Here is a 27,841-nt window from a genome sequence, read left to right on the forward strand (position 1 = left end):
GTGAGGAGGATCAGAAATGCAAGGCCATCCTTAGCTACATAGTGACACCAACAATGATTTCGAGGCTAATTTGGGCTACATAAGGCCCTGTATAAAAAAAGATTGATTAATATCTCGAAAAGATGCTGTCAAAGATAGAAGAGAACAGGGTATGGGCTGAAGGATCTGAGGAGCCCCACGGTTTACACCGAATCTTGTAAACATGATACATCAGGTTGCTTTGTCTGGTGAAGGCATCCTTTTTATCTGCAAGCTTAATTAAAAGGCATTTTCCGCACACCAAAACTGAACAGACTCAAAGTCTACATTCTCATAAGACTATATTCATCTACTCGTGGCCTACTGTGTGCTGGAAACAGTCTTACGGGCAGTGGAAAGAATCATGCCAGACACCTCTCAGTCCAAGTGTGTATCAACCCCAACTGTATGAAACGTAATGAGAAAGCAAACGCACTCAGAAAGAGAGTGAATTCCAGCATTAGTCCCACTCCCGCGCCTTCTATCTCGCGAGACTTTGTGGGCTCCTCCCTCTTTCTTTTCCCCCACCACCATGCCAACCAGACTGAGGAAGACCCATAAACTCCGGAGTCACGTGAGCCACAGCCACGGTCGCTTACCTGCAAGCACCGAGGAGGGCGCGGGAATGCTGGAGGCAATCACCACAGGATCAACTTTGACAAATATCATCCGGGTTACTCTGGAAAAGTTGGTACGAGGCATTACTACTTGAAGAGGAACTGGAGCTTCTGCTCGACTGTCAACCTGGATAAATTATGGCCGTTGGTGAGCAAGCAGACACGGGTCAATGCAGCAAAAAACCAAGACTGGAGCTGCTCCCATCATTGATGTTGTTCGATCAGGCTACTACCGAGTTCTGGGGAAGGGGAAGCTCCCTAAGCAACCTGTCATCGTGAGGCCAAAGTCTTCAGCAGAAGAGCTGAAGGGAAGATTAGGGGTGTTGGAGGTTTCTGTGTTCTGGTGCCTTGAAGCCACTTTGGAGGTTAAATTAAATGCTAACATTTTCCATGTAGGGGGAAGAAAAAGAGGGTGAATTCCCTGTTCATGGTACCAAGGTCTCTCGTTAGCCAGGTCTGGGTGTTCCCATGCTGAAAAGCCTGGAAGATGCATGTACCACTTAGTTGTACAGCTCGGTATTCGCTAGAAGCCTCTGCTTGTAAACACAGGTGGCTGAGCTTGAATGAGACCATCAGGAAGAAAGCAAGCATGTGTGCTTTCCCCGGAACGTCAAGAGTTTATTCCACCCAGCTTTTTAATGAAATCACTATTTCAGGATGGTTTAGAGACTGAACGAAAGCCCTGTTGTTGGAGAAGGCAAAGATGTAGACCAACACACTAAAGTCAGTGAATAACACCAGAGCCCACAGCTCTACCTGCATTTTAAATGTCCCCCCTTCCGTCTCCCACCCTTGGTTGGGAACTTGGCAGTGAGCCTAGGCAGCTGTATAAACATGACCTAAACCTCTCAGAGATCAAGGGCAGAGCTTTGAAGCCAGAGGATTCACTATATTAGTTTGAGTCCTGTAATGAATTTCTCACAAGGAAAGGGACGCATCTTATAAAAGCCATAACCTTTCCATGGGTGTGCTGCTTGTACAGTAGTAACAAAGTGAAAAGTGGCAGATAAATGACCCCACTTCAGTCTCTTCCTAAGACGCTGAGCCCCAGAGTGTCTAGCACAAGTGAGCAGGCCTTCGGGTGATAGGAGGACTCGGCTATGTAAGTTTGACTATAAGAAATTCCTGCAAAGGAAGGTGTAATTGGAGTCTCCCCAATATTCTCAAAGTATGGACCGAGAAGACCGCTAACTCATTCTGTTTTCAGTGGGCCAGGCTCTGTGGTACATATACAATATATAAAGTTAAGGCCTAGCCTAATGAAAAAGAGGCATCAAGATGCTTTTCTGGGAGTAATGTGGGAGAGCAATATAAGGAGGGCTCTTGGAGGAAGGGCAGGAATCAAGAGATAAGGGATGCAGAAGGGAATGAAAGACACTATAGTTACTCAGGATAGAAGTTGGGTTATTAATCAGAGTTCTAAAAGCATGGGGGAGAGAGCAGCAAAGTGGGAAAGTGCACACAGGACTTCATATAACTCACTAAGGTCCCTGACAAGCCCGCAGAGTCAGGAGGAGAGTGCCACAATGACCTCCATCTGCCACTGGACACCTGGAGCAAGTGCCTCGTGGGTTAACGGGAGAGTCAGACATGGGAGCCCCACTGCCTGGCTTTCAACATGGATTCTGCCATGAACTCTGAAACCTTAGCTGTATCACTGGTGGTCAACTGTAAAAACCCTGTCCAGGTGCTTTTTGTTAGCGGTTTCTCGAAGGTCCGTGGATTGGCCAGAAGTTACAATGGTCAGTACTAGGATTCAGTTGAACACACGTGACGGCAGGAAGGTTACCTGCCATCCAAGAAGTGCAACCAACAGTAAAAGACTCTGTTCGCAGCTTGGAACATTCGCCAGCATAAAACAAGTTCTACGTAAGAGCCTTTGCTACCAACCGTGTAGAATTCAGAGCTGCAAAGGGGGGAGATACAGTTGTGTTATGAAATGAAAATCATCCACTGAGCTGTGTGCTAGCTGTTGCTGTAAAAGCATCTGTGTGGACACTGGGAGGGAACAGCTGAGTTCTTCAGTTCCTCTACTCTGTGTTGAAGGCATTCATTCAATGGTTAGCCTTGAGAAGAACTTTGGGGTCTTCCCAACAGCTGGCCACAACCACCATGCTGTTATATTCTGCGGTGCTGAAGAGACTCTAACAGCACTGGTCTTGCTGAAGAACCTTATCCGCTCTGTGTGTGTGCGTGTGTGTGTGTGTGTGTACGTGCATGTGTGCATGCACCCACAGGTCAGTATTAGGTGTTTTCCTCTATCATTTTACATGTGTTTTTGGAGACAGAGTCCGAAACTGAACCTAGAACTTTACATTTCATCTAGACTGGCTGACCGGCAAGATCCTAGCACCCTCCTACCTTCCCTACCTGATTTGGGGTTATAGACTGGTACTGTCACACCTAGCTTTTCTTGTGGGTGCTAAGGATCCAGACTCCACTCCTGAAGTTTGTGTAGCAAGCCCTTTAGCCACTGAACCATCTACCCGGGCCCACACCCTGTTTCCTGATAGGCTTTAAGCCACCAACTATAGACCAGATGGCACGGACTGCAGAGCGACTCTTCTTTAAGGCCATCTGAGGATGAGTTTATCTTGTTAACTTCAAGAATAGTGTAGTTCTGTCACAACCCTTTCTAAGGGAGTTCTTTGTATGTGAGAAATGCAGATGCCACAGGTGAGGCACAGACATACTCCCTCTGACTCTTCCCTTTTTCTATCCCAGACGTATTCATCTTGATAGCTGAGATCGCCAGAGTCCTAGATTAACAAAATGTGACTGTCTCCAGCCCTCTTTTCCCTAGAGAATAAAAAAAAATTGTTTCACCATTTTAAAAATGGGAACATGTTTGTTTACTCCTTGTTGCAACCTTAAGAAGTAGTAAAGTAGTCCCCGCTTATCTCCATCTGTAGAGATAAGGAAACCAGAGGTTGGAACAAGATTAAACCATTTTCCCAAGATCACATAAATCACAGGACAGCACCTGGAACAGATGAATCAGATGAATTCCATTCTAGAACATTCTGCTGCCCAGAAGGCTGGGGTAGACAACGTCACATAAAAATGTTAATCACCCTCTAAAACATGCACGTGTGTACACATTGAGAGACAGACAGACAGACACACAGAGAGAGAGATTGAGAAACTATTGGGTTTATTTTTATTTGTAAGTAATACACAAAAGGCGCAGGATGCCATGCATGGACTTGGAGATCAGAGAAGGACCCCAAGGAAAGGACCTAAAAGCCAGATGAGGAGTGGGGAGAAGCAGCTGGGGAGGCAGGGAATGACCGGAAGCTTTGAGGAGTTTGGTCTGTTGGAGAAGAGGCCAGGGGAGGGATGTACTCAGTCTGCAGGGACACACACAGGCTGGAGATGCCTGTGGGGGTCTCACCCTCTAGGGTAAGGATTCTTACTCTTTTGTCTTCAACACCACTGGGAGATTATATTGGAGTGTGACATTTTGATGTTTTAAAGGATATATTTAATGATCGTGAATGGACGTGAGTATGCCTATGAAGTGTGTTACGTCGCTCAGAGACACATCACCAACCACTACCAGCTCTAATCCTCATAGGTGGCGCAAAGCCATGTCGGTCAGTTTGCTCCTCCCTATCAACTTGCAGGAGATTCGGGCTTTTAAAGTGCACTATGTTGAGAAAATCGAGTTTGGGAGCAAAACCCATGCTTATTTCAACTGGCCTCTTGGCTGGTGACAGCTATACTCACCCACAGTGGGCTAACTCCTGTGCAGCACTGCCTTGTGTCCATTCAGAATCCTGGAGCGCTAGAATGCCTGGCAACAGAGAGAGTTCATCCTGACACCTTGACCATCAGGTACAGAGATTGTCCTGAAAACTTCATTTCCAGGTGGTGGCACTTGGTCCCAGACTCTGAGGAGGCGCTTGCCTCGGATGTTTATTTTTAAAGCCTGCTATTGTTTAGCCCACCCTGCTTCCGTTGTAGTGCAGTTATAAAAAGTTCAGATGATTGTTCTGATGGCCCGGAGCCAGCATCCCCAGCTCACTCCTCACAGCCTCCCAGAGGTAAATAAAAAAAGTGCCTTTTTCCTAAAATAAAGAGCCAGCAGGTACCCTTAACTTCTAAGGACAGCCTTGAGCTCTATCCCTGTTTCCAGGCCACAGCCTCAAAACTGTCTCTGGCCATCAAGAGTGAGCCTGCCCTAGGCTTGTCTTCCATCCAGTTCTATCATGTCTGTCCTGGTGCCCTTTGCCTGGTGACACCTCCAGCTTTTATGAGGGCTCTGCTCCAGGGCATCAGGAAGCCTTTCATTCTTATGACACCTTCTAACCTGCCACAGATCTAGCTGGCCTGTCTAAACCGTAGTAAATAAATATCATGCGGTGGGAATTACAAAACTAATGTCTAAGTGACTCTTGGGCACTGGGTGCAAAAGTTGAGGGACACCTAGAGGCTAAACATGATCTTTCGTGGGCATTTTTATTTTCATTGGCTGCCCTGGGAACAGAACCAGGACACTTTGTGTAGGACCTTTCTGAGGAGCCTGCCCACTCGCCGCTGTACTGCTCACCCAGTGGACCTTGGAAACAGGCTATCGGTACCTAGGGATAACCTATAACAGTTTGGCTCTTCCTGTCATGTGGAAAGCTCAGTGTACGAGCATCCTTAGAGGACTTTATTCACTGCACTGCCAACCTAGGGAAGAAGAGGGCTCAGGACTCAAAAGAGTAGGGAACCTGTATGCAAAAGAGTGCAGCTTATTGTCGAATCTTCTCTACTGTCCCTGTGATGGCAAGGAGAGGCTTCAGGGGGTTTCCTTGATAGAGTTAAGTCTGAAGCTTGTTCCCTTGACATGACTGAGCGCCTACTTAATGCTCAGCAGTCTGGTAATGTGTAGAGATTACACTGTGTTGTCCAAATATGTGGTAGTCATTAGTCAGATATGGTTATTTTTATGGGGTTAATTTCAATTAACTAAAATTCTAGACACCTGCCTTGCACTCGATAGCCAGATGTAGCTTGAGGCTACTTCAGTGGATAACATAAATACAACTTCTACGGCACAGGAAGGACCACTGTGCAGAGCTGGTCTGGAATTTTATAGCACATGGAAGGGGTTAATGTGTCATGGTGTAGAGGAATGTGACCTTTGGGGTCAAATCTGAGTTGAGAGCCTAGCTCGCCACTTAACTTCGATAGCATAGCGGCATGCTGCTTAGCACATCTGAGCCAAAGTTTTATCCTCTATAAAAATGGGTTAATAACGCCCACCTTGCTGAATTAAAATGAGAGTTAAGGACCTCCATGTTCAATGTGTGGTCACAACTCAAGGCAGTGTGTTTCCAGCACCGCCTTCATCTTCTATAGATGGGAGGAATTCATATTCTCCAGATAGACATTTCATAACTATTAAATCCCATCTTCACTTCTGTAATAGTTTTGAAGATACAGTTGCTTTCCAATCTCCCTTCTGTCTATATAGAGTAATCACCAAGTTCCCCCAATGACTCATTGTAGTTTTCCAAAAGCCTGAATTGGGGGGCTGTGATAGACTCCCCTTTTTATGTTATAATGGTAGAGAATAAACCATATAGAAAGTTTTGATGGTTGGTTTTTGGCTGACTGGGAAGCAAAGACTGAGGCCTATGAGAGGAATGGGAACAAATTTCTTCTTAAGGGTAGTCACAAGAGAGTTGCTGCTCCTACTCGGGATGCTAAGATATTTCCACCAATGATCCCATTATTAAAACGCCCTTTGTTTCCAGTTGAGCCCTGAAGTCCAAGCTGAGGCACTGAACTCCTGGTGGTGAGAGGTAGTTCATCTCCTGGGAAGCAGAAGAACCAGGGAGGAGAGGGCCCCATCTTGGGGGTGTGTGTCTGCAAAGACCACAGTCAGCAGAGTCTTGATCCAAGGCAGGCAAGAAGGAAACTTGTTCAGTACAACTCAGTACCTGATGTTGGTTCAAACTTCGAGAGTCTGACCCAGAGTAGTTTATTTTAGGCATATTTAAGCAGAGCACAATTTAGGGGAGGGGAACAAAATTTTCCTGGTGAAAATTAACTCAATCCCTCACACACAACAAAGCTTAAGACATAACCACATTGAAACTCTTGTAAAGTGCAAGTACTATTTTTTATAAAGCAAGATCATTCATTTTTGAATTGTGGCCTTTAGCTATCTTGAGTATTTTGGTTTGTTTTTTTGTTTTTGTTTTTGTTTGTTTTGTTTGTTTTACTGTTGCAATTGCTGCTTTTGGTTGCCTTACTGTCAGGAAATAATTTCTCCTCAGCACACCTATCTCCATTTTTCTACCCAAAAAGAGACTTCTAGGGTGTGAGGACTATTGTCTTGCTCTAGAGATGTGTAAATGGACCCTTAACATCATCTTGGGTGGGTGCTGAAGAGGCCAGAGACCTTCTTTCCAAATACTCGCTTCCAGGCGGGCAGCCCACAGATTAAAGAACAGTGTTTAGTGCCTATCCAGGCCACCTGCACCAGGCCGGTGAGCTGGTCCTACCCCTCACCACAGTGGGCCCTGCACCCAACATGGTTGGCCCTGGTGGTGTTGGCTCTGGAGATCAAGAGAATTGTCCCTGCCCCTCACCTGGGCAAAATGGGAGAGGTGGTCCTGGTGATACCTAGTGCAGGACAGCTGGTGGGCTCATCAGGGGCCAGATTCAGGGCTCTGAGTTCACCCACTCCAACATCTACCCCATCTATGAACTTCTAGAGCACATGAAGGGTCCAGTCCTGCAGGTCCAAAGCTGCAGGATCTCCATGACACAGGGCAACAACAAGATTAAGAAAGGAGTCCTGGTGAGGACCAAGGATTGATGGGATATCAGGTCAGAGGCCTCAAATCACACCAGTGAGTTAACACTTGCAAGGAAAACTGTGGACAAGGGGGTGTACTGTGGGACACAGGGCAGCTTCCATGGCAACGTGCTTTCTGTTGTTGGTTGGTTGGTGTCTTTTTTTTTTTAAGATTTTACTTATTTATTGTAGATACGTGAGTACACTCTCACTGTCCTCAGACACACCGTAGGAGGGCATCAGATTTCATTACAGATGGTTGGGAGCCACCATGTGGTTGCTGGGACTTGAACTCAGGACCTCTGGAAGAGCTCTTGCCCACTGAGCCACCTCTCCAGCCTGGTTGGTTTGTGTCTTAGTCAGGGTTTCTATTCCTGCACAAAACATCATGACCAAGAAGCAAGTTGGGGAGGAAAGGGTTTATTCAGCTTACACTTCCACATTGCTGTTCATCACCAAAGGAAGTCAGGCCAGGAACTCACACAGGTAGGAACTTGAAGGCAGGAGCTGATGCAGAGGCCATGGAGGGATGTTACTCACTGGCTTGCTTCCCCTGGCTTGCTCAGCCTGCTTTCTTATAGAACCCAAGACCATCAGCCCAGGGATGGCACCACCCACAGTGTGCTGGGCCCTCCCCGCTTAATCACTAATTGAGAAAATGCCTTACAGCTGGGTCTCATGGAGACTTTTCCTCAATGGAGGCTCCTTTCCATGTGATAACTCCAGTTTGTGTCAAGTTGACACACAAGACCAGCCAGTACAGTTGGTTTTATTACTTTGTTTGTTTCCTTTGGGGGAGGTTCCTTTGGGGGAAGGGCAGATATGAGGGGGCAGGGAGATGAATGGGATTGGGGTGCATGATGTGAAATTACAAGGAGTCAATAAAAAAAGTAAAAAAAGGGGTTGGGGATTTAGCTCAGCGGTAGAGCACTTGCCTAGCAAGCGCAAGGCCCTGGGTTCGGTCCCCAGCTCCGAAAAAAAGAAAAAAGAAAAAAGAAAAAAAAAAGTAAAAAAAAACCACAGTGGTTAGAGTGAGAAATTCTGTCATCCCAACAGCAATGACAGCTTTGTAGAGTTTTCCTAAATATGAGATATACCAGGAAATATGAGGAGCACCATCTCCTTGTCACTTAGGAAACTAGATAGGCCTCTCATAGTATGAGGAATGCCTCTGATAGCAACCTGTGCATCCTGCTGCCATTCAGCTCCAGTTCCTTCTCTTTGAAGTTGCCCTGTGACTGCCTCTTCCCTTCTTCTGCTGCCCTGAACTCTAGGCTTTGCACACAGTTGCGGGACGATGCATGTTAAAATACAAAATCACTTTCTCTGGTGTTCCTTTGGCTTTAAATAGGATTCTCAGCTTGGAAATCGGGCAGGCTAGAATTTGAAACCTCCAAATGACAGCTTGCTGGAAAGTTTCTCAATCTGTCCCATCTTCCTCCCAGAAGCTCAGCTAGGGAACACCAATTGGCTTCACCCACGGCAGTGTCTCTGATAGAGGGAATGTGTTTCTAACAGAGATGGGTGCTTTTTCTATTTTCAATACAGCCACCTTTCAGACAAACCTCTTAAGACTAGCAACATTTGGGGCTGGGGATTTAGCTCAGTGGTAGAGCGCTTACCTAGGAAGCGCAAGGCCCGGGGTTCGGTCCCCAGCTCCGAAAAAAAGAACCAAAAAAAAAAAAAAAAAAAAAAAAGACTAGCAACATTTGATTATTTCATTGGTAACTAAGACTGGTTGAAAGTGGATCTAACAATGTGTCCATTAACTCTCCAGTGCTATGGAAATCATTGTATCCTTTCAGTCAGATTTTCGAAGTATCTCACAGTAGCAAATGTATATAATACATTTGTTCACCTAGAAACAGTTTGGAAATCATGACTGAGAAGTGGGAAATATGCTAGGCAGGGTGGATAATAAATTACCATGGCTTATTATTGTATTAGGTTCAGAGACAATCTAAAGTCCAACTAAGACCAATAAAACACATTATAGTCCAGCCATATGTCAGACAGTCATGTATCCATTAAAATTGTCCTTAGGGTAAGTATGTGACAGTGAAGACCATTCCTTTAGTTGACTATAAAATTGCCTATGTTCACTAAACTTTGAGAAGGAAAATTGGAAGAACATTTACTAGAATGTTAACTATAGATAGTGAGATGAAATATGTTTGTGGACAGGGGTGGGTGATCAATATCTAGTACCTTAATTATCAAAGGGAGAAGTTATCCTTTCAGCTTGAGCCTCCTGATTGAAAAGACAGAGACAAAATTATGATGTGCATGAGTGTCAGTGTACAATAAGATAATTAACTTGGCTCAAGATACATGGTTCCTCAGTACTGAATTCCAAAGGAGGAATTCTTGGGTGGTATTGTGTAAAGATCCTGACCAAGCTCATAACTCTCTGTGGAAGGGAGACCTTTTCTTACACCCAACCCCAAGAAAACCAGAGACCATGGAAATAAGCTGGATAAGTAGTTTGTGCCCCACTGGGCTCCCACTTCTGAATTCTTCACTTGTAATTTTGATGTTTGCTGCATCTAATAAGTCTCATCTCGTGAGATGCATCTCGTAGCTGCAAAGAAGGCGCCAGCTCTTTATTGGAGTCCCTAGTGCAGGAAATCTGTCTTTTTACTGTAACTGACTTTCTCCATCTTCCGTCTCCTTTCAGGTGTCGCTGCACTGGATTCCAACGTATCTGGAAAAATTGGTCTTCGTGCTGTAGTATATTATTTCTCCACCACCGTCATTGCTGTAATCCTAGGTGATGCTTATTTCTGACACCTTCCTTGTCCCTCTTTGTAATTGTAACTTTGTATTCACAAAGTAATTGGGCTTTTTAAAGTGCACATTTTTTTTAGCCAGAAAATAATACTGTCGAATTATTCTGGGCCTTCTGCCTTTGAGTCTTTGTAACACCTTTTATGTGAATGAAATCCAATACCAACAGAATTTTGACCACAGTCCCTGTGTGTCAAATTCTCTGGTAAGAAACAGAGAGAAAGTGACATTTCTGGGCCCTGTCAGTATTACTGGGTAGAAAGAAGTAAGGCCAAGAGTTTATATTATTTTAAGCCAGATAATTAGCCTAAAGCAATAGAATATAATTAGAAGACAGTTCTAGAAAGGTCAGACCTCGTTGCATTTCACAGTACTGAAAGCTAACCCTTTCCAGGCAGAAGAAGGGAAGGCGTGCTAATAAGAGGACGGGCTGTCCCCATCATCATTAGCATGGATTTGTGGTAAAAACCTGGTCCTGCCTTTGTAACCCGTGCAACAGTTTCAAAAGAATCCCCAGAATAAGGAAAAGGAGAGAAGGGTTCCCAGATACTGCAGCTGGCTTGACCTCTGTGGCCCACTTTGATGAACTGATACGTGATTGGCTGTGGGGCAGTTTTAGAGGTACTCAGCCAAAGGGCCAGGGTTGGGGAGCAGGGAGCTGAACCCTGCTGTAAACCAAAGCTGCTTCTTTCTCAAAGATCCCTGGGAAAAACAGACATAAAGGGGAAACAGCAAAAAGAGAACAAGATGATACTTATTGGGAGACCATGATTCATACTCTCATTGCTGATGGAGAAGACCCAGCAGCAGAAGGCCGACCCGTCTACATCCCAAGGCCCTACCCCCTTCCCTTAGCATTCCTTCCTCCTGGAGGAGGAGTGAAAATTAGCTGGAGGATGCTTTCTCTTCTTTGCTCCCCTCCATCTCTGGTACCCAGGTCTCTCCTATAACTGCCCATGGCTGCTCGTACAGCCCATGAGCTCAGTGCTAACATAGTCTCCAGTTGTGTAGTCAGGTGCTATGGACAGTTCCCAGTAGCAAGCTCAGCCATCCCTCCCTGAACTCCCACCTTGTGTCTTCATTCCACCCCTCGTCAGAGTGTTCCAGGTAATCAAGGCCTGTCTACGGAGGCCTTAGTGTCTTGCTGGGGACTCAGGCCTTCCATGTCACAGGACTGCCTGCACCACCTTGTCAACTGGTTCTCCAAAGGCCACCCAGGGACACCAGATGCCCTGCAAGGTTTTAATTCTCTGCAACTACTGTTCTTGGTTACAGGTATTGTGTTAGTTGTGAGCATCAAGCCTGGTGTCACTCAGAAAGTGAATGAAATCAACAGGACAGGCAAAACCCCTGAAGTCAGCACTGTGGACGCCATGTTGGATCTGATCAGGTGAGTCTTGCCAGTGGGTGACTTCCTGGATGTGCCATCTGTATAGGTGCACAAGGTCCCTTGGGTGATTTAATCCTCTGATGTCTTAATATTTGTATGTGCGTGTTATGTAGTATACATAGTGGAGGTCAGAAGACAGCTTCAGCCGTTAGCCCTTCAGCCTTATTTGAGACAGCATCTTTCTGTTGGCTGCGCGCTGTATATGCCAGGGCAGCTGCCCCTCGAGCTTCTGGACTCTCCTGTATCTGCCTCCGTTTTTGCCATATAAGCACTGAGATTATAAATATGGGTGTTGGGGATTTGAACTCAGATCCTTACACGTATGCAACAAGCACTTTATACCCACTTAACCACCCCCCCCCATCCAATGTCTTAACATTTTTAATAATTTGTAAAGTTCATGCATCTCAGTTTGCCACAAATCCTACATGTTACAGAGCAAGGACTTTCTACTTGCCAGGCGTAGTTCAGAAAGTCATGGATAAAACAGGGTCCATTGTAGGACCTAGGATAGACAGAGATGCAGGAAATGTCCTTGTGACAGAAAGACACTGGGCAGAACTGGGTGGTCAGTTCTGAAGGTTACTTGGAGAAGTTTCGTGGTTTTTTTTTTTTTTCTTTTTTTCAGAGCTGGGGACCAAACCCAGGGTCTTGCGCTTGCTAGGCAAGCACTCTACCACTGAGCTAAATCCCCAGCCCCTCGTGTTTTTGTTGTGCAGAGAAACCCTCTTTTCTAAAGTAGTCAGCACTACAAACAATTAGTAAACTGAAAGTATCAATTCAAGCAGAAACACATGTTTAAAAAAAAGTTACAGGATATGTACATATGGGCAGTTTGGGGTTCCCTTGGGGTTCTTGAGTCTCCAGAGCATGTAATTTAGTTATTTATAGGATTCACACTTTTTTGGTATTTCATTGATTTACATATTTGATTTGGTAATTACGATAGAATTGCAACTGGAATTTAAGGATTCAGGGAGAAATACAACAGACTGTTATAAAAGTGGAACGGTACAGACAGTCAAACAACTCTCTCGACCGTGAGCGTCCATCTGCCAGCACAGCATTTCCCCAAGAACAGCAAGCGTGTCACTTAGGGAGTCTGTCAGGTGGAGTTGACAAGGAGACATGGTTGACTGCAAGGGACTCAGGAAGAGAGATTAATCTTAATGTAAGGGATACTCTGCAAAGCAGAAGCCAGAAGAGAAATCAGAGAACCCATGCTCTGCTCTTCTCAATCCCACTGACAGACAGAATTGAACAACCCAAAGCGCGTTTCCCTGATATAAGCCTGTTTTCCGTGTCTCCAACAGGAACATGTTCCCTGAGAACCTGGTCCAAGCCTGTTTTCAGCAGGTAACACCGATGGCTTTGCTCCTTTGAGTTGCTCCTCTGTTCCTATGACCCACTGCGACTTCATTTTCAGCTATGACCCAAGCAATGGCATTAGTCCATCAAAGCCAACAGCATAAAGTACAGCAGTGAACAGTGGGGTTCAGATGACTCCTGCCTTTTGGGGTGTAGTGAAATGCATGCTGTGTTACACTCCTAAAGAACTTGGACTCCCCACATATGCAAGCAGTGGACAGAAGAACTCTCCGTCTCTTCTTCCCATCCCTCTCTTGGTGACCATCGATGTCTAACTGACTCCATGGTGGCCAGCCCACCCAGAGCTGGCTCTTTTCCTTAACCAGTGGGTGCCCCATGCTGGTGCCCCATGCTGGTGCCCCATGCTGGTTCTCTGCAGCAGAGGCACGGGTGTATCAGATGTCTTCTCTCATGAATGTTTATCATTGTCTGCACGCCCCTGAAAAATCCTTTTCTGTTTATACGGGCTCCTTAAAGCAGCCGAGTCAATCACAAACTGCTGTATTCATTTGCATAAATTACACGGACAGAGACCCCTGTATACACGAATAAAGATGGCAAGAGCATTGCTCTCCACAGCCCCACCAGAAACAGAGCCACCTCTATTTAAAAGGTGCCTTTGCAGCTCAGCCACAGTAGCCATTTGTAGGGCTCAGAATTGGCAGAGATCCTGTGTGGGGGCCATTTCTTTCTAGTACCATAATAGAGTAGCTTTTTCTCAATCCACCATGATTGAAGCCTCACAGGAACCCAACAGGGCTGAAGGGAGAGAGTCAACAGAACTCGCTCTCACTCCGTAGCCTGGAGGAACTGTTGATTTGGACATAGCCGCCCAGTTACACCTTTCTCTGAGTGTGTTAGTCATCTGGATTATTCTTATCAAAGCACTAAGGTTATTTTTCCAGATTAAAAACAATCAGTTTATAAAAACAAAAGTGATTGGCAGGAATCTCCCTGGCTGTGGAAGCACCTACAGATAGAACCTGCTTCATTTCACAGTATTTCTCCATCCATTTTCCCGACCATGAAAGTGCGAGAGCGCTATGGTATTACTGAATGAGGGAGTCTGGGGTTTGGATATTTAGATCACAATTCTAGTCCCGGTTCCTTCTGGGAAGGATCCTCAAAAACTAGAAGCCACAGAAGCACCGTCAGTAGAACAGTTATTTGGCTAAAATGACATCCGTGTGGTGTAGCCTCTAATGCTGAAAAAGAAAAAAAATCCCCTTTTTACTTTGTATTCCTTTGTTTTCCTCCCGTGTGCAGTACAAAACCAAGCGTGAAGAAGTGAAGCCTGCCAGTGATCCTGGGGGGAACCAGACAGAGGTGTCTGTCACCACGGCCATGACAACAATGTCTGAGGTATGTTCTGCCACCCACACCCCTCCCCAGCATGCATGTGTCAGTCTTTACGATGCACAGAATTCACATTTCTGAGTTTACCACCTCTCCAAAAATGTCCACAGCCCTAAAATCGACACTTACAATCTTTCACAGTCCCTCAGGAGTGGCACAGAACTGAGTCATCCACAGTATCTCAGTTCCACACGGAGGTTGGATGAGGTTACAATACATCTTTCCATTTTGGTTTTCACTCAGTAAACAGACATCCATCATCCATTTTGGTCTATGTTTCATTCCACTCTAATTTCCTTTTGTGCATTTGGGTGGTTTGGGTTTCTGTTTTTATTTCATTTTGTCCTGCACTGAGGATCTCTTTGACTTGCTCTGTATGTGAGTGTGTGAGTGGTGAGGGGTACTGGGGATTGAACCCTGGGCCTCCTGTATGCCAGGCAAGTACTCTACCCTTGAGCTATTTCCCCAGCTTCTCTCTCTCTCTCTCTCTCTCTCTCTCTCTCTCTCTCTCTCTCTCTCAATAATGGCTGAAGTTATTGGTCCTCTCACACTTTTGTGCACTTTGCCCAGAGTCACCCCTATTATCTTCTCTGTCTGCCCTCCCTAAGATCTTACACTCATATACGTATTTGTATGTGTGTGCGACTCTCCCACTAAGCTAAGGCCCAGCCCCACAGACCTTTCTGTCTAGAGTCTGTGTATAAGAAACATGCAATGTTTCTGAGTCTGGCATATTGTGCTTCAGTTCCAGCTATAACCTTTCTTTCCCTGCAAACGATAGAATTTCACTCAGCCTGATGGATGAGTCACACCCCGATGTGTATTTATGCCCCATTTTTCCTATCTGCCATTGGTCTGTCAGTGGGTCCCTAGCCGTACATGTCTTTGCCGTAATGCACATGAATGTGTAGGTGTCTCTGTGCTGTGGTGATGGGTGTGTACCTCGGAGTGGTACCGCTAGATCATATCTGCACCCCCGCCGGCATGCATCTTCTTTTTTTTTTTTGGATCTTTTTTTTTTTTTTTTCGGAGCTGGGGACCGAACCCAGGGCCCTGCGCTTCCTAGGCAAGTGCTCTACCACTGAGCTAAATCCCCAACCCCGGCATGCATCTTCTTAACAACAGCCGTGATGACTGAAGCTAGAGGAATCTAGGTAGACCTTTAATTTGTATTTCCCTGATGGCGTAGGATATTATGCATTTTCAGATATTTACTGGCTATTTCTTGATTCTACCAGATAAAATGGACAGAAGCATCGGAACGAAATGCTCTGTAAGGTTTTTGATTACAAGAATGGTGTGATGCACTTTGTGGGAAAAAAAATCTATGTGTTAAAAAGCTTTATTCAGGCATTTTGTAGTCCTGCTAGCTACGAATCCTACGCTAGTGACTCATCGGTGTGTAGAAAACGAGACGTCCCTAAATAGAAACACACGTTAAACAATGCCATGCCCTGACTGATAGGAACAGTGTGACAAGGCTTGTGTACTTCTCCATGGAGTATTACTGCGGTGGTCATGGGAACCCTATGGAAGAAGAGTACCAGGAAAAACAGCATCATGGAGGGAAAGCAATGAGCCTCCTCACCGTGCCTTAGCCACTCCATACACTTGGGTGGGTACCTTGGGGACTGCCTGAGGTTTACAGAGCAGAACACAGAATACAGGCTTGTGGTTCCTTTCCCAAATCTCTCTGCCCGTATGTGATTCTGAGTCCAGACCCTCTTGGACTTCAGAAGAGCCTCACAGCATGTGTGAAGTAGCATACTGCTTCTCTAAATGGGGTCCAGCATCACTCTAGAATCAAGCCCCCTCAGTGCTTCTACGACAAACTGTGCTGAGTAAGAAACACAGTGGCCAGTCATCTCCATTCAGAGTGGATTTTGTCACCAGAGGAGTAGACCATTAAAAACAATACCAATAGGCTTTGAGCTTTCATTCTGTGAAATTGGAGAGTCACTTTTGTGGACCTGAAGTGGCACTTTGTAGTAGGCTCACCGTAGACTTCTCAGTAGTCTGAGAGGGAATATTTGTTCTGGGTTTGAGGGGGAGGGGTAGTGGGGAGAGAAAAGGAGAGAGAAATGGAGGGAGATATTAAACGATTGATTTATGGAGAAGAATATTCAGTGAGTTTAGTAATTAAATTAAAGCTGGGTTGATATCGCGTGCTTGTAATCCTGGCACTCGAGGTTAAGGCAAGATCTTAAGTTTGAAGCTACCCTGGGCTACTGAGTGAGTCCTTGCTTAAATAAATAAATAAGGACCTGGAGAGGTGGCTCAGTGGGTTAAAAACACTTGCTGCTTTTCAAGAAGATCTGGGTTCGGTTCCCAGCACCCACACTGGGATAGATCACAGCTATCTGTACTCTAGTTCCAGGAGATCTGATACCCTTTTCTGTCCTCCATGGGGGCATCCCCATTTACACAACACACACACACACACACACACACACACACACACACACACACACACACACCAGTAACAATAACAAAAAAGTGAATAAATAAAACTTAAATTCAAAAGGCCATCATTGGCTCCCTGCTTCCTACTGAAAAGCAAACAAACAAACCTTAATTTCTCCCAGCTGTAGCCACGGGTCTTCCCTGGCCAGGCTGCTTCTTCGTTTTTCCAGCTTGTGTCTGAGGGCAAGGAGCTCATTTCTATCCAGATCCACCTTTTTAAACACCCCTTATTCTGTCTTTTGATAAGGTTTCACAGAGTACTCTGAGCAGCCTCCATATTGGAATTACTGCTGCACGTTGGACATAGAGTAGAAGACAGATATGGTATCTGTCCTCAGGCAGTGTGTGCTTTGGGAGCATTTGGGGACCATAAAGGTTGAGGAAGACTCATTGAAGCAGGCTACAGAGGCCCATCGTACCACATCTTCTGCCCTTGGCATAAATCATTCTCGAACATGCTTTGTCTCATAGGTCCCTACCCCTCACCTCGTTTTCCCTAACCTCATAGACATTCATGTCCTGGAATCCATGTAATACTTATAACTCACAGTGCAGCCATGCGCTGATCACCTAGAACCTCACTATTGGCTTGGGTTTTTCCTAGTTTCTCCTGTCTCTCCAGCTACATTCTAAGACCATAGCCTGTGCACTTAGAACATTCTAGCTGTTCCATAAACATTTTTTGTCATAAATAAAAAATGACTGGTACCCCAGGGGCTCACCAGCACAATTCTTTATAGATGCAGTCTGTCCTACACAGATTATTTGTCTCAGTAAGTGATGAAATGACTCATCCTATCAGATGTCAGGCCAGTTTTCATCTCTTTAAAACCCTGTTGGTCCCATCAGACCCAAGGCAGCGATGAGTGTCCCATCATTATCAGGAAGGAACAGATGGTGTAATGTCCTCTGGATGTTCATGCTGGTAAACGCCGTTTAGTCTTGCATTATTAATTTCTATCTTTTTAAAGAGGAGCCTCCCAATGTAACTAGTGGTTAACCCTGATTATAAAATTCATAAAAATGTGTGACACGGCAGCGTTGAAATTTTTCAAAAGACATGTTCACAGATGGGTTTGTTAAGAAGACAAAGCCCCACAAACCACAGTGGCGGGAGGGAAAGCGGTTCACACGTAGGCGTCCTTTGCTGTCATACTTCTTAGGACTCATCTTAGAACTCTGATTCCCATCATGCTTCAGGACCTTCCCTTGGGTTTGATCCACAGAACAAGACAAAGGAATACAAAATCGTGGGCCTGTACTCAGACGGCATCAACGTCCTGGGCCTGATTATCTTCTGCCTCGTCTTTGGACTTGTCATTGGAAAAATGGGAGAAAAAGGGCAGATTCTGGTGGATTTCTTCAATGCGTTGAGTGACGCCACCATGAAAATCGTTCAGATCATCATGTGGTGAGCAACGCCGATTGACGTCATATTGTTGCCCCTGATAACGCCTTCTCAGAACCGGGAAGAGGCGGCTTATGCTCCTAAGCGGGTCCCTCCTAGAGAAGGCAGACATTTAAAATCAGGATTGGGAGTATTCGCTGATTTCACAACCTCCTCGGGAATTAGTCTAGACCTAAAAGTCTGCCAGCCATTGTCTCTTGCCCCAGGTGCCCGACTTCCCGTCAGTAGGGATTTCCAAAAGTTCCTGAAATATCTGAACACTAAGTGCTGCTTCTTAGACCCTAGGCAGAAACGAAATTCAAAATATCACCAACTGTTCTAGCCTAGATATGGCCACATCTGAATGAGAAAGCTGCCTGCTAGCGTCCAGGGACACTGCCTGTCTGTCCTGCCTGTGAGGTGCTCTGAAAGCTCACCTCTCCTAAGAGACCTCTGCCGCCCCTAGCTCATGTGGAACTGGCTCGACATTTTATAATCTAAATGGTAGAAGTTAACAGGAAAATATCCAGTGGTGACAGCCAAGGAAGTCACTAAAACTTCAGCTCTGTCATCTGTAAGAAAGGGATAATAAAACCCAGCCCAGGGCTGGGGCAAGAGCGTTAAGTGAAACGATGCATGTAAAACACTTCTCCAGCGTAGGACATAGCTAAATGGAGTTCCCCAAAGGGAGCTGGCTTGGCCACACACAGTGCGGTTATTTTGCCTCTTTGATGACACCTGAGAAACAAAGTGATCGTGGCTGGAAAGATTTTGCTCATGTGAGGTGAAGAGGTAGAATATCCAGCAGGTTATGTGTGCACTGCATGTGCACTGTTTGTGCTTCCGCGGCGTATATTCTTACCAGCACCCTTCAACGTGGTGAATGCTGGACTCAAGGCTGAGTCCTTGACTTCATGATTATAGCCTGTGGGCCGCCCCGTGGAGAGCGCATGCGCACTGAGCATGCCCACACTGACCACCCACCAACCTGTCTGAGAAAAACCTCTGAGTACTGAATTGTGCCTTCCTTGTGCTTGCTTTCTAGTTACATGCCGATCGGTATTTTGTTCCTAATCGCTGGGAAGATCATAGAAGTTGAAGACTGGGAAATATTCCGCAAGTTGGGCCTTTATATGGCCACTGTCCTGAGTGGGTATGTCTGACTCAAGAGAAGAAACAGAACTCCCTGCGGATACATGACGGTTACTGTAGAAAGGCCAGGGTGCAGCTGGTTAGATGTAGCTTTTCTCCCGTGGAGACGAGCAGGGCATCGAGGCTGTCCTCTAACAGCTGTAGGCGGATCGTGCTGTGCTAATTGCCAGCTCCTGACAGCTTGGACCAGACTTTGCCACACACTCCATGGGTCGTGTTTAAAACAAAAGGAAAAGCTCATTTGTAGGCACGTGGGGCTATCTCCTGTCCCTTACTTCCTTAAGAATATAAACGGATCAAGCAGGCAAGAATACCTCCCACACATCCCAAAGCTGAAAGAATTTAAGAAGGACCTAAATAAATTCCATCTCACGAAGGTCGGAGTAGGAGGGCTGGGTTTGGGTCTGAGGTTCTTAACTGAGCTTGTAGCTACTGCTGTGTTTTGTGTCAGGAGGGTGTCCAGATGTTAAGGAAATAGTCAGGCTGTTGGAGACCTATTCGAAGCCATAAAACAAACAGGAAAGGTGCTGGGGTTGCATCTCTTTTGGTTTTTACAGCCAAGCAGTTAGCTCCTTAAGCAGAGATGCTATAGGTTCCCAATGGTGCCTCCAATCACCCAGGCGAGGCGAGGATGGTGCTATCTGCTGAGATACATGGAGCAAGAGAATGAGTAAACGACCCTGATTTTCTTCCCATGGGGCAGTCACTCCGCTACCCTCAGAACCACAGCACACTGAGGAGTCCCCACGACATGGCAGTTGTTGTTAACCTGGTGTGCTGAACGCAGCTTTCCAGCCACACAGGAGCAGTCTGGTCCAACAGTGTGTGAGTCAGAGTTGAATGGCAGGACCATAAAGATGAGGGGGCGGGGTGTCTCTGTTCTACCAGCCCCGCGTTGGGGCTGCTGCCGAGCCAGGCTACACCCAGGGTGGGGTGGGTGGGCAGTGATGGGGCTGTCTGGGATAATAAGCCATTTTTAATGGGGTTCTGTTGAGTTCTTGTCTCTTGTTCCATTTATGTTTCTAACAGAAAACTAAACACCATAGCAAAGACCTCACGATTCTCTCCGCACTAAGAGGGCTCTCTTCTCATACTCTCAAGATTCCTCTTTGTAGAACACAGTGTTCATTGTTCAATCTTGCCTAGCTGAATGGTCAGCTTGTCCCTTACATGTGCACACATCGGCCAGTGAGTCTCCTGTAGTCAGCCCTGTTTAGATTCCTAAGTACTCTGGGAGGACAGGAATAATAAAGAAATTGGGGCCAGTCCTAAAGTATGAGTTTCTCCTTGTGCAACTCTGACCTCCCTCTTAGCTATGTAGTAGACCCCATTCCAGAGCATGGTCCAGAGGATGGGGTGGGGTGGAAAGCTATGACAAATGTTGGGGACAAATGTGACCTTGAACAGAGACTCTGCTTGGCCAGGGAAGGTAGGAGACATTTCTCTGAGGTTTGAGAGAGGATTGAAACTTCTGGAGAAGGTGGCAGAGAAGATCATCATGGCTCACAGAGCAGGAATGCATTACAAGGACAGAACAGATGATGTGACGTTCAGTGAGCTTGGAAATCTAAATTTAGCTTCAGAATTTGCTAAGAACTTTGACAAGGTGTTTCTTTTGCTAATCAAGCCTTGACATCCCCATCTGTGGAATGGGGACATCTGTTTGCTTTCAGACGCCCCTGTCTCATTGGGCCTTTATGAAAGTTTAAAGATGTCATACTTTTTAAAGCTGACTGAAAAAGCAAGATCAGTGTGAGGAAGTGGTTTTCAGACTTTCTCTCTCTTGTTTGCAGGCTTGCAATCCACTCCCTCGTAGTGCTGCCACTGATCTATTTCATAGTCGTGCGGAAGAACCCTTTCCGCTTTGCCTTGGGCATGGCGCAGGCTCTCCTGACAGCTCTCATGATCTCATCTAGGTAACCAGGAGGAGTGTCTGGGAGAAACCTCCAGACAGTGCTCTGCCAGCTTCGGTCACCTGGAAGACAACTGCAGCTTCTGGTTTTGATAGGCACCTTTGAGAGACGGTGTCTATACTCTCTGTCCGTCTTTTTGAATGTATTTCTCCATCTTTCTGAGTACTTCTTACGCTCTTGCTGTGGTCTGATACCCAGAAAAAAGTCTGGTGTAAGGGGGGTGAGGTGGAGCAGTGGTAGGCACAGCCCCTTCTGTTTCTGGTCTGGCCAAAAGTACCAGCATATGGGCTGGGGAGGATCCAGGTTCAATTCCCAGCACCCACATAGTGGTTCATGATTGTCAATAACTCCAGTTCCTGGAAATCCAACACCCTCTTTGATCCTCTGAGGGCACCAGGCATGAGGATATGCATTCAGGCAAAACACACATACCCATAAAATAAAAGTAGAGTAAATTATTTCTTTTCTTAATTACCCAGCATGCTTTGGGGCTTTTTTTTTTAACCTTTTGGAAAATGGGGATCTTTGGGAGTGGAAACTGAGGCCTGGTATTCTTAGACCTAAAATCATTTCTCTTGATCCCATAGCTCGGCAACCCTTCCAGTTACATTCCGCTGTGCGGAAGAAAAGAACCACGTGGACAAGAGGATCACAAGATTTGTGCTGCCCGTCGGCGCCACCATCAACATGGACGGCACTGCGCTCTATGAAGCCGTGGCAGCTGTGTTCATTGCGCAGCTGAACGGCATGGACCTGAGCATTGGGCAGATCATCACGATCAGGTGAGGTACAATGCTGTTCTCATGTGTCACTGCTCGGACTGCCTCAAGTAAACAGGATCCACGCAGGGAAACCAGGAAGCACCCAGAGATGGAGGGTTCTATTGGTTTATAAGTTCCTGCCCAAGACGTGAGATAGACTCATAGTAGATGCCGTTCCTGCTTTAGGAGCTGGGTGGCTACAGCATCTCTGTTCAGTTCACTGTGGCCAGCAGGTGCCAGACACAGTTTACCAAAGACTCAAGGTTGAATCCAGCACCAGTCCTTGCTCTACCAGGAGCTCCTGGTGGACAGGGTTAGATAGATACCCAAATAAATGCTGGATTTGTGATAGGACTCTCACAGAAAATTGAGTAGAGGTCAGGGGGGCCCCAATGAGGGAAAGATCATACATACCTTGGAAGAGGAAGGAAGGATTCCCAGGAGGGAAAGTATAGGTAAATCTTAGATGAATTAGAATAGCAAGAGAAGACAAAAGCTAAGAGCTCAGGACAGCAGAAATATCTCAGAACCTAGCAAGAGAGTCCAGATTATTATCACATCATGAACAGATTTGTATTCTAAGGCATGGTGGGAGTATTTAAAGTATCTTTATAAAGTCCTGGTGCCTGCACAGTGAGTCCCCAGTAAATGTGAGGAATGGGTGACATTATTTGGGAAGAGTTTGTAGAAAAGAGGGACCTGAGGGAGAAACCTCAGGAAATCCTATTAGAGGTAGATGGAGGAGGAAAGGAGAGGGTGGGGGAGAAGACAGGAGCCGAGAGGAAACCAGGGGCATTGTAAAAGCCTAGGGACGAGAGGTTTACTTTCAAAGATTAAAATGGTCCAGTGTGTGCTGCCAAAAAGAATTCAAGTCAAATGAAGCCTGAAATTGATTGAGGAGATGAGAGAAATGACATTGGTGGTGAGTTACATTGGATTTGTGTCCTAGGACAGCACTATGTAGCCAGTAGCCCCATGTGGCCCATGGCTGGCTGAACTGGATGACACAGGTGTAGAACAGACCCATGACTGCAGACGGCTCTGCTGGAGCTGCTGTGTGACAGACCGGGATTCCAGTTGGTCTTGGGACCATAGTTCAGGTTCAAGTGTCAGCTTGATGACCCCGGGCAAGCTCCATTTATGTTTCCCATACACTTGATGTGCAGTCTCTGTAATTTTGTGAAGTATTTGTGGCGCACTTAGATTTTTTTAAAAGATTTATTCATTTATTATTTATACACACACACACACACACACACACACACACACACACAGAGTACACTGTAGCTGTCTTCAGACACACCAGAAGAGGGCATCAGATCCCATTACAGATGGTTGTGAGCCACCATGTGGTTGCTGGGAATTGAACTCAGGACCTCTGGAAGAGCAGTCGGTGCTCTTAACCATTGAGCCATCTTTCCAGCCCGCACACTTAGATTTTTAACTATGACGCGTCATGTGAGATCAGCTGTGGGATCCTCCATCCATAGTGTCACATTAGTCTCACTTAGATTTTGGGAAACTTAGGATGTTAGACTTTCAAATTAGGTTTTGATGCCATCATGGTCAGCTAACTTAGGTTTTGATGCCATCATGGTCAGCTAACTTGGACTTCGGGAACAGAGTCCTCTTGGCTGATTAAAAAGTAAAACGGAAAAGCAAGATTGCAGCACTCAGCCAGGTTTTATTGAAAGCAGAACTGGGAGTGCTTGTGTACATACAAAGTACACAAAGAGACAGACTCCTTCAGTAGTTACGAGGAGCCAGAATCTGAGTTTTCCTGGCAGAGCCAAAACTTTCATATGTTGGAGGGTGGACAGGTTCTCTTTCTCCCTCAGAATTGATTGGTTTGGGCTGTTGCAAAGGATTGGTTAACTCAGACCAAAAAAAAAAAAAAAAGTTGATTAGTTCCCACCATTAGAGTTTCCTCTCCTCTCCTCTCTAAAAATCAACACCAGGAAGTTTCCCCTGGCAGGAAAAACATCAAGGCTTTACCTTAAAGAGGGAGAAGGAAGTCAGCCACCTTAAATGTTTATGGGAAAGTACATTGATCTATGTAGAGCAGCGTATCCCTGCCTGCCTGCTTACTGGAGAGCTGTCAGACTCCTGCTCTCTCAGTTTTCTGACAGTGTTGTCCGGTGGTGGCTGCGGTACTCAGTGTGTATTGATCCCGGCAGAACAGCAGAAGTGCCATGTTCTGAGCTTGCCGCACAGGTACCATCCTGACTTTTCAGAGTTTTGTCCACACAAAAGCTACCCAGACATCTAACCCCTCAAATACAGGTAAGGAGTTGCGATTTGGAGAAGCACCTTGCTGGAGACGTAGTAAATTGCCAGAACCAGGAATGTAAGCCAGATGTGTCTGACTCCAAAGCCTGTGTCCACGCTACCTCACAGCCCACTCTCCAGCCCTGCCGAGCCTGAACGTTAGGCCAGACCTTGTCTCTCAGAAGCTGAAGGCTCAGCTGGGCTGAGGCAGGATGTGTTTAACCGATGAGTGGGTTTTCATCAACCTATAAAATCCCCCTTATCTGAGGACAGAATGTTCTGAATGTCATACCAAAGCCAGTCAAATGGCAGAAGCTTTGTGAACAAGTAAGCCCCAGGCTCAAGAGCAGTCTCCAGCCTCGAGCTGGTAAGGAGCTGGTTAACCACGACAGGTCGAGGCCTCCAAGGGGGATTAGTGAGCCTGGGCACAAATTCCTTCTGACAAAGAAAACCCCTTGATGCATCATTTAATTCTTTTCAACTGTCATTGAAATAAAGTTGGATTTTTTTCAAAAAGAATTTAGGAAGGACAGCTCCCTGGATTAGATAAGCCTGAAATTTTTAGCAGTGTCGGTACAACGCCAGAACTAAGTCATGGTAAACTGGCAGCCATAGCCACCGCAGGAACACACACTAGGAAAACAGCTGGCCAGGTGTTGACCCTTGAGCAGCCTCTAGGACAGCACTAGATGGAGAAATGGGCAGCAGAACCTGTTAGAGAATTCAGAGGATTCTGGGACCCAGAGGAACATGCATCCGTGGCTAGATCCGGGCTTCCTCTGGTTGACGTCAGCAGTTTCTGCACCTTCGCCTTTCAACCCGCCCACATCTGGAAATGGTCCTTTACCCTGAGGGTGAGGTTCCAAAAAACACTGTGGGTGTCCTTGCCTGCTCTTTCCATTCAACGAGATTTCAGGTCGAGCCTCGACTTCTCCAGAATGTCCCAATTAAAATAAGGATACCTCTGGTAAGAAACTGCGTAAGGCCAGGACAAATGTCCCTGTGCCCACTGTGTGCTCAGGAGGGATCTTGGGAAAGACACGGTAATGAAGTTCATCTGGTTCCCTACCCAAGATTCCAAGTCGCTCTTCCTTTTGTGCAGAGTACGTCTGCTGGCCTGAAGGAGCGGTCAGGAATGCTTGTACCTTGGACAGTGTCACAATTTCTCGGTTCAGCGCCTTAAACAGATGTTCTTAGGGAAGACAGGAGTCATGTGGTGGGCAGACATTACATAAAACCTGCATAGCCATTGCTTTATCCCTCTGCCTTCCCGTCAGACATCCTTACCTATCCACTGCACCATCCCTCTGCCCACCTTCCCAAGACAACTGAAATTCCTGGCCCATACTAGGTGCTCTGTAAATGACTGAGCAGCTGAGACTGGAGGAGGAAGCAAGCAAGGGGAGAGGGACCTGACACTTAGGAAGGCACTGGATGGGTAGATAAAGCCTTGTATAAAAAATTGGTAAATCCCTGCCCTCCCTCTGGGTGACTGCCTCGGTTTGTGGATTGTTTGCGCTCTCTACTTCCTTGCTTTGGAGCGATCTGCCACATGCTGTCCTCCTGCCGTGACATCCTGCTCCTCTTAAGCCCCCACAGTTCCACAGTTCCGACACACACACACACACACACACACACACACACACACACACACACACGACAAAACTGATTATTTAACAAATGGCTCTAACTGTCCAGAATGTGGACACACCAGTAACGGCCACCTCGGAGACTGAGTCAGACCTGAGCCCCACAACGGGAGAAATGGACGTCTAACCCTTTCCTGCCATTGTGTTTTGGCTACAGCATCACAGCCACCGCTGCTAGCATTGGAGCTGCCGGTGTGCCCCAGGCTGGCCTGGTGACCATGGTGATCGTGTTGAGTGCCGTGGGGCTGCCTGCTGAGGACGTCACCCTCATCATTGCCGTCGACTGGCTCCTGTGAGTTGGGACACATGCCCCTGCCGTGGTGGTTGGCTGGGCAGGCAGTTTCTAGCCATGCAGACTCCCTGCTGTGCTGTGCCTTCTCCTTCACATTGCCTAATGAGCCTTCTGTTACTGTTTTCATTTCCTTCTGGCAGAGCTGCCTGGTAACATGCTTAAAATGGACTCTTCATAACTTCAGCAGGGGTTCTCAAAGGCCAGTGGGCTCCATCAGTTCATGGTGTACCTGGTGACACTTAAGGCTAGGGGTCGGGTTGGGGACACTGGGGTGAAGCAGCAGGATAAGCCTATCCCTACACATCCTAGTCCTGAGTTAGCTTCATAAGCAGGACCACGTGCTTCATGATCAGTGCATCTTTCCGAGCATCCTTGGCATCCTCCGGGCTGGTGACAAGAGCAAAGGTTTTAGCATATGCCTGTGTTTAAATCCTCATCTGGTGTCTTAGTAGGTTTAGGATCTTAAGGACGTTCCTAAACTTCTCGGATGTTCGGCTGCATTATTTATGAGCTGGAAAACATTATGCCTACCTCAGAAGCTTGTTGTGGGGACCAAAGGGGCTCTTATGAGCCAGGTGTCTAGAGGTGTGGCTGGCAGTCAGTACATGCTCAACAGGAGGGACATTCTATTGTTACGATGGCAGTGCGTCAAACCAACCACTCAGTCCCAGACAGCTCTCGCCTGTCTTACACACACATACCTCAAACACAGATCTTCTGTGAGAGAATATTCCTCCTTGACACCCAAAACTGAAGGTGAAGCAGCCTGGTGTCTGGCTTTCTCTTTGGTACTCATGTCTGTACATCTACCTTCTAGAGGGTCTGGCTCTGCCCTTGGCTATCAGAGTAAGTTCAGCTCCACACTCAACCCCGTTCCTATTAAAGACCAACCAGGGTTGTACAGTTCATACACAGCCGCTAAGATTGGAGAAGGGGTGTGGTCTAGCTGGGGAAAGCCATGGCCACTGCACAGAAATGGCCATTTCAAGTAAAAGAAGACACCAGGCTGACTTCCCTAGACACAGTGACTTTTGCTTCCAAAAGTCAAAACTACAGAATGCAAAGATGCTGGGCCAGTGCAGCCCCTGATAGAGGGCATGCGCATCGGCCTGTGTGGTCACCGTGGGCTTCCCAAATACCATCTCCACAAGTGTGCCCATGCTCTCAGTTCTTTCACCCAATCTCAGCATTGAAATGGACACGCCCTCTACAGCCCCTCACTATAGGATTTTCTGCCATGGGCCCCTCCTCTGGCCTGCCTGAGATTAAGTCACACTGAGGGTGAATCAAGGAGGAATTCACTTCCGGGATAGCCTGGTTTTTTTTTGGACCTCACTGTTCTTCCTTGTCCCTGCCAGGTTGTCCACGGAGTGACCTTATTTGGTAAATGAGTACACAGGGGACACACCTGAGGCCCACATCCTTGGCACCATCCAAAGCCAGACCAAATACTGAGATTCTCTCACCTTAGTCAAGAGAGAGCTCCTAATACCCTGGGCATTACACCTGGGAAACCCACAAAACAAAAGTCAGAGCTCAAAACCTTACTCAATTCTGAGCCCTCCTCGATACCCTCTGTGTCCATCTGGAGACACCATTCTTATTTGGGAAGAAGAGAGGGAAT

General features: G+C 46.5%; 1 protein-coding gene across 1 annotated transcript in view; it reads left to right on the forward strand.

Annotated features, from left to right (window-relative positions):
* Positions 1-27,841, forward strand: part of Slc1a1 (solute carrier family 1 member 1) — an 80,118-nt gene that overhangs the window by 51,647 nt on the left and 630 nt on the right. Inside the window, exons 3-11 of the mRNA NM_013032.3 lie at positions 10,109-10,201; positions 11,494-11,608; positions 12,922-12,964; positions 14,243-14,338; positions 18,022-18,206; positions 19,228-19,335; positions 21,128-21,250; positions 21,835-22,029; positions 26,083-26,217. Of these exons, the coding sequence (NP_037164.3) occupies positions 10,109-10,201; positions 11,494-11,608; positions 12,922-12,964; positions 14,243-14,338; positions 18,022-18,206; positions 19,228-19,335; positions 21,128-21,250; positions 21,835-22,029; positions 26,083-26,217 (1,093 nt within the window). The remainder of the gene's footprint in view (positions 1-10,108; positions 10,202-11,493; positions 11,609-12,921; positions 12,965-14,242; positions 14,339-18,021; positions 18,207-19,227; positions 19,336-21,127; positions 21,251-21,834; positions 22,030-26,082; positions 26,218-27,841) is intronic.

This window comes from Rattus norvegicus, chromosome 1 (assembly GCF_036323735.1).
Source record: "Rattus norvegicus strain BN/NHsdMcwi chromosome 1, GRCr8, whole genome shotgun sequence".
Classification (NCBI taxonomy): domain Eukaryota; kingdom Metazoa; phylum Chordata; class Mammalia; order Rodentia; family Muridae; genus Rattus; species Rattus norvegicus.